The sequence below is a fragment of the Zingiber officinale genome, chromosome 6A, assembly GCF_018446385.1.
Source record: "Zingiber officinale cultivar Zhangliang chromosome 6A, Zo_v1.1, whole genome shotgun sequence".
NCBI classification, from domain to species: domain Eukaryota; kingdom Viridiplantae; phylum Streptophyta; class Magnoliopsida; order Zingiberales; family Zingiberaceae; genus Zingiber; species Zingiber officinale.
The window spans coordinates 131,898,007-131,905,118 of NC_055997.1; the positions used below are offsets into that span (position 1 = coordinate 131,898,007).

Genomic DNA, 7,112 nt, shown 5'->3' on the forward strand with positions numbered 1-7,112 from the left:
GTAATCCAACAATGAAAACAGCAAACAAGGACACCTTCTCAAACAATTATCAACCTCTTGCATATTTCCACTTCATTCGACATCTCTCAATGCCATCTCTTGCATAGAATGCATCAACAAAGTCATCAAAAGTTCTCTTTTATGTATCTCCTCAAATTGGGTGTAATTCAAACAGGTACAATGTATCAAAATGGTTTATGACTTATCTAGCGCAGGAGATATTCCAGTCATTACATTTATAGTTTTTGGGAAATAATCAAGTGTCTTCGAGGAAGAAAAAGAATGCACCAACAATCAGCTGCGGGATCAACATCATTGTAAGAATACATTGTTTGGAACCCTCGAGGTATTGATCTATCATGCTTCTGCCTTCAAAGTTTCATCTCTTGTGAGTCCTACGTGTTTATGCTTTCCTTTCTGTACTCGTCAAAACTAGAACTAATTTCCTTCAGCTGTGAGGCTTTCAAAATTCAGCTACCTTCCATCATCCCACCCAGGGATGTTAGCTGAGGCTTCGTTGACCATCTTTACTAGTGTTACCTGCATCATCAAGAACCCAATAGTATTATGTAGCTGGAAAGTTGATGAGACAGATCATTGTTTGATTAATATACGAAGAGTTTTAGCATTCTAAATTCACATGCAAGAGTCCAGGTAAAGCAGCAGACTGCTTGAAATTTGGCATGTTTTCCAGACAATTTTTCTGGAGAGTGAATATTTTAAACTTAGACAACCCGAATGAGGATTTTGTTTCTCAAATATCCTCTTTTAGCTCAAGAAATATTGGGTCATACAGGTAAATATGTTTACCAATCCAACCAATCCCTTGGATATTGTTAATCTTTATTCCTGTTGTTGCTTAAGGTGGCACAAATATGAACAACAGAGCAATAAAATAAAATAAAAAAATCTAACGAGGCAAAGAGATTATTTGCTTCTTGTAGTATACATCTGAAAGAAAGTAGAGTCTCATCTTATTTTTTCACTCTAAATCAGAATATCAACCATCATCTTAGTACCTTTAGCATAGTACATCTTATATGCATGATGCCTACTCTCTTAATGAAAGGAATACTATCCCCCAACTTACGCTATTGAGCTTATTTACCTGTTGTACAACTCAATCTTGAGCAGGAAAAAATGCGGTACCCCAATTTAGTTGTTGGCTAATAAAGAAGTTCTACAAGCTTAACTAAGTGAGCTACTATTAGCTTGGCCTTGAGCATTTTGACTAAGTGGTTGATAAGTCAATTATCTCATCTAAGAGGATCGTGATAGTACACCTAACCGCTATCAAAGATGAGAAGATATGTGTCCTGTTCCTAGGTGAGACAAGATTTCACCTTCTACCATATTGTTTTTAGTTGCATAGCGCATGTCATTATGATCTTCTAAATTCTCCTTTGAGTAGCTCAAAACTATTGAGGGGTATCATATTATCGTGCGCATATTCACAAATGCACACTTGTTAACACTCAAAGGTTCAAAAAATAAAGAAAACAAAAGCTCCATGTCAGAAGCGCCTTTCCCTGAGCATATCCATGATCCCAGTAGACTCACAAATGTCTCTCCAATTGTTATTAGCTGCATCAGACTATCTAGCTAAATTTCAAAGTTCTTATTGCGATACCATTATCCGCTCTATTGTCTGCAGTTCACACTCATATCCAACAGGTTCCAGGAGAGTAACACTAGGGAAACCATAGCTCTTCATTTCTATGCAGTAAAGCATATGGAAACCTATTCTTATCAGCTGTCCAACTGCCTCAGCTAAATTTTCCTGAGACCAATGGGTATTTTTACAGAGCAATATAATCCAAAAAAAAACTGAATATTGATCTGGGCACTTTTGAGCACAAGGCATTTCCTACTAAAATCCAAGGTTTCAACTCCAATATTTCCAGTTATATATATGTATATAACTCCAAAAGAAACAAAGAAAACCAAGGTTTAAAATTTCGACCCGTGCCGAGCTTTCGGTCTCAGATCGGAACAATACGGTTTCGGTATCGTATCGTGCAGTGCCGATACAGTTTCGGTATTTTTTATTTATCTATAGTAATTATAAGATCAATATATTTATTGTGTATATAAAAATAAGTTATATATTGATTTATTATAAGTACTCAATTATTGAATAATTTAATATTGTTAGAAAAAATAATTAAAAATAATTTTATTTAAATAGAATTGATATATCAATAATTCAAATTAAAATGGAAGTATCTATAATAATAATAATAATAAGTATATAAATTAATACAAGATATTACTTTATATTAATAATAATTATATAAATTAACTATTTATTTATTTAATTAATTATTAATTAAATGATATATATTTTAAATAGTAAAAAATATCAAGTAAAAAAATTTTTAAAAGTAAAAAAATTATCAGAATATAAATATAATTTATTATAATTTTTTTAAAATATTTTTAAAATTTTTAAAAAAATTAAATGAAATTTAAAATAATAAAAAATATATTAGAATATAAATAAGAATTATTATATATTTTTTAAAATTTTTAAATGAAATTTAAAATATTATTTTTTCAGAATATTAATTAATAAAATTTATTTAATTTATTTTAATTTTAAATATATTTTTTATATATTTTATTAGGATAATTTAATTAGGGTTTATAAAAACCTCTTCGAAATACACACATCTTTCACATATCCTTGGGAATTGTTTAAATTAATTAAATAAAATAAATAATTATTAAAAACCGAAAAAAAAATCGCGTACGCGTAAGCGAGATCGCGCCTGCGACGATCGCGGGCGATCCCACGGGGGGCGTCTGGCGGCGCTGGAAGCGTCGCCGGACGCCTCCAGCGGCGTCGGAAGGGTCACCGGAAGCGTCCGGCAACCCTGTCGGACGCTTTCGGCGCCGCAGAAGGCGTCACGCTCGACGCCTTAGGCGTTGCAGAAGGCGTCGCACACGACGCCTTCTGTGCCGAAGGCGTCGCGGGATGCCGCCGGAGGCGTCCCGCGTCTCCTCCGGTGCCGACGGAGGCGTCCCGCGTCTCCTCCGGCACCGTCGAGACGGGGACGCCTCCCGTGCTGGTTTCGACCGCCCGGCGGAACGGTAAAAACCATCCGTGCCGGGCGGCACGAAACGACATTTCAAACCGTGAAGAAAACTGTGTTCACCAGGATAAACCCAAGTAACATAGAAATACTAATCCATGGATTGATATGATTGAGAAACTTATACTGCTAAGAATGGATATGGTTGCAGCATTCAGTTCCTCCTAAGATCCAAATATCATCCACTAATATCTCAAATTGCCAAGAAAACATATCTGATGCATTAACCTTCTATCTCTCGCATTGCAACATGTTACATGAATTGCTTTTTAAATTTTTATTTTTTTCCCACAAAGCCAACTAATGAAAATGTTCAGTCCCAATATCTTGGATAACAATATCCAAGGCTTTTATTAGCTAACTAGTACCTTCAATCTTCAACAAGAATTCCCCCAAAGTATATCCTCCTACCTTCTTCGGATCATATGACCACTAGAAACTTTGATAATAATTTGCAAACTAAAAGATTCACTTTCATTCAAAACAGCAGTGACAGGATGCTTGTGAGGTCTGCAGAATGATTGCCTGTTTTTTACCCCAAATACATTTCACAACTCATTAAAGCTTCAATACATTAATAGTAAGCAAACGAGATGATTGAGTTAGTATCTTAAGTGTCCCAACTACAATCATAACTTGAAGTAATAGTAGCTTCGTTTGATGATATAATGAAAACCTCAGATAAGGAATGTGACATTTAAACTATAAACCTGGCAAAGTTTACAGTTGAAAATCTTTCTTCTAAATTATACATACTGAACATAAAGTTTTAAAATTTTAAAGTAAAGAAACATCAAGTCAAGCAACACTTGCATTTACCAAACGGAAACAGTGAAGAGATAGGACATAAGACAAAAAAAAATGGCTTGATTATGTTTAAGAACATTCAAGGTATTGAGTAGTTACATACCACACTTTCAGGTACTCCTGGAGGGGGTAAACTTAGGTTCCTTGGTGGTGGACCACGAAGATAGGTTCTTTTGTCAAAGCGCCATTCTCCAATTTTACCATAAGTTAGTTCGCCCTGAGATGAAACAATATTCAGAGGTAAACACAGAGTATGTAGACAAAAAAAACAATGGCAAAGGCTGATCTTAGTGTTTGTGTCTGTGATAAGAAAAGGTTAGCTAAAAATTATTGCTGTGCAAAATGTAGATATAAATTGGCCAGGGAAGTTACCTTCAAGGAATAGTCACATCCATATGTGAAATGAATAATGTGAGCGTTTCCTAACTTCAAGTCCCAAGGGGGCTGTAATAAAAAAATTTAGAGAGTGTAATTAAGATATAGTGCAGTAGTGAAACACCCACAGACACAAAAAGAATTGAAAGAATACTTGTATCATGAAATCTTTACGAAGAATATGTTGCACACCATGTAAGGCACTTGCAATAGCGTAAGCATACCTATATCACAACTTAAAAAGCATTAGTATCTTCATCAATTCAAAATGTGAAGTAGAACAAATCAGATCTCACATTTCCAACACCCATCCAAAAGCTTTGTCAGTCTCTGGATCCTCTTTCATACTCAAAGAAACATTCATCCAAGTGGGAGCAATCTTCTCAAGCTCAGACTTCAGTGAGACAAGTGAAAATAGAGCATTGGCCATATAGTACCGAGAGCATTGTGTAGAAAGAGTGTGCCAAGGATACAAGTTTAGAAAATCTTCCGAGCGTATTGCATTCAAAAAAAGCATATGTGGCATTGTTGAATGTAAACACATGTTGCAAAATTTTATTAAACAAATAATAAATATGTACCTTTTTAATTATCACAGGGGAATTGCCAGTGGGATCAATATTAGTCAAAGGACCCTTCTTTTCTGGAAAAAACTTCCTTACTATCTGTACATGTTCTGTTGGTTTAATATAGAAGAAATGGAAGCCTGCAGGATGATTGTCACTAGCCAAGTTTGGCAATGGTTTGATAAAAACATGATCGGGTTCGGCCATTAATATATACCTGCAGTTTTTCCCATTCAACAAATACTGTTTTTTCGCAAATAGCAATTGAAGTAAAGTCAAATGGAACTAAGCTTACTCCTCTGGAATAGTTGCTTTCTCCAGCCATTGAACAAAGGCCCAAGGTCTGTTTAGGACAATGTACCCCTGAAACCACATCAAGGAAGCAGTTCAAAAAAATTATTTTCCTCATCTATTAAATAGAAATGATATTCTTGTCACTGATTAAGGATTTGTTACATCATCAAGCAAGCACTCAGTCATCATAACAACCACAGAGCAATAAATGAGTTATGCAGAGAAGAAGTTGCAGGAATTCATCTGATATTATTAGAACAGAAGCATTCTTATGGTGAATAAAATAACTACGTACATGATCACCAACTGGATAAGTTAAGGTGATCCCAAAATAACCTATATTTAGGGTATACAATCCATAAGGAAAATCCAAATTATTTATAACTCGCAACAACCACATGTTTGCAGCATTTATTAAGAATTTCATTCCTTAAAACGCATCTCTTTAAGATAAATAGTAAGTGAATTTGTGAGAAAATCGGTAGATCATTTATACCTTGAATATGATAATTTAATGAGTGACAAATTTTGCATAAGACCAGATGTAACTTTTGCTTCACTGGAAAAACCACTAAATTGCAGATTCGTCAAAGAAAAAGAAAAGCAGGTTATGGAGACAGACCAAATTATAACTTCATTCACTTTCAACAAATTTTCAACGTATTCAGGTTATGGAGGCAAACCAAATTATAATCCTCATTCTAGATTGATGCATGTGAAAAAGGACCTCAGAGAAGAACTCTCACCCGATCCGCACCGGCAGGGAGGGGATCCACAACAAAGGTCGGGATCTCATCCATTAGATTGTCCGGCTCCCCGGAGTGCAGCACCCTCGTGAACCCTCCCATCTCTGACCCCTCAACGTCCTTCATCTTCTTGTACCAGTAGTACATCACACGACACTGCCACCTACTGTACGCTGCGGAGGTCGCAGTGACCGCCACGTGAAACGGCCGCGTCTGCCGGCCCAATCTCCTCCTATCAGTTGGCATCCCAGTGACCGGATCCGCACCAGGAACCCCGAGCCTCGACTCCCGCCGCTGGTTGTGAAGCACCATCGTGACGAGGTTATAGGTAGCGATGAAAACCCCGAACCCTAGCAGCAGCAAGAACAATAGAGACGTCTTGCCCACGCTCTTTTTCCCGATCATCCTGATAAAAAAAACGATTTTTCCTCTACGCCGAATCCCCAAAACTACCAGATTTCTAAGATCAGCAGCCGCCCACGAACTCCAGAAGTACTAAAATACAAAACTGGATGCTAACAGAAGAGTGCCAAAACAGTGCCAAGATCTGCAAACAATGGATTAATAAAGGATGTGATCAGCTTGCGAAGGATGAAAGGACCGGCCAGTGATTGGGAAGAGGTAAGCAGTAGAGATTATACTTGAAAGAGATTCCTTTTTGGAGGCAGTTTTAGAGGGCGACGAAGGGGAGAAACGAAATGGAGGTTATTGGAAGCAAATCAACCGGCGATTAATGAGTAATTTGTAGCCGAAGACGAGGAACGGATCGAAGCGGAAGGGGCGATTAATGGAAGTCGCTGGGCGAAGGAAATCAGCCGTTAGCGGAAGGGAAGAGGGAGAAGAGACGCGGTATAGGCGAGTTCCAGTGGGACCCTGCACTCTAATGACTGGTAAATTCTCGGGTAGATATAGACTGCGTCTGTTTTAGATTGTATATCTATATTACCTTTTACACTCTTGTGGTATTGTAATTGTAATTAATAAAATAAATGCAGTTAAAATAATAAATAAATGTTTTTATTTAGCAATCCTTTTATTATGGGAAACTTAAACACCATATTTTTATTTAGATGACGATCTTTTAATTTCGTCAAGTTTTATAAATAAATATTAGGAAAATTTTGGAAAGTTATTAATAGGGATTGGATAGAATAAGGAAATATATATATACAGTGAATAATGGTTTGTGAAGAAAAGAAGTTTATTTTATAATTTTTTTTTTAGTATGG

The 7,112-nt window shown here is 36.3% G+C and overlaps 1 protein-coding gene across 2 annotated transcripts; it reads right to left on the reverse strand.

Moving 5' to 3' along the window:
* Nucleotides 1–122: 122 nt before the first annotated feature.
* Nucleotides 123–6,721, reverse strand: LOC121998160 (hydroxyproline O-arabinosyltransferase 3-like). 2 transcript variants are annotated; one of them, XM_042552931.1, is made up of 9 exons: nt 6,525–6,721; nt 5,884–6,430; nt 5,139–5,206; nt 4,859–5,060; nt 4,574–4,671; nt 4,432–4,501; nt 4,275–4,346; nt 4,006–4,119; nt 123–540 (listed from the first exon to the last, which is right to left on the reverse strand). In XM_042552931.1, the coding sequence occupies exons 2-9, from the start codon at nt 6,286–6,288 to the stop codon at nt 475–477; spliced, it is 1,095 nt and encodes a 364-aa protein (XP_042408865.1). In that variant the 5' UTR covers nt 6,289–6,430; nt 6,525–6,721; the 3' UTR covers nt 123–474. The 2 variants fall into 2 exon arrangements, with proteins under 2 accessions (XP_042408865.1, XP_042408866.1); XM_042552932.1 differs by lacking the exon at nt 6,525–6,721 and having other exon boundaries at nt 5,884–6,518.
* Between the last annotated feature and the right edge of the window lie 391 nt (nt 6,722–7,112).

What these genes read in the sequence shown, in the direction of transcription:
- LOC121998160 (XM_042552931.1), bottom strand. Translation starts at nt 6,288, where the DNA reads ATGATCGGGAAAAAGAGCGTGGGCAAGACGTCTCTATTGTTCTTGCTG. An exon ending in CCCCTGTGATAATTAAAAAG is followed by an intron (nt 4,672 to 4,858) that starts GTACATATTTAT and finishes GTCTCACTGAAG; the next exon opens with TCTGAGCTTGAGAAGATTGC. An exon ending in GATGTGACTATTCCTTGAAG is followed by an intron (nt 4,120 to 4,274) that starts GTAACTTCCCTG and finishes GTTTCATCTCAG; the next exon opens with GGCGAACTAACTTATGGTAA.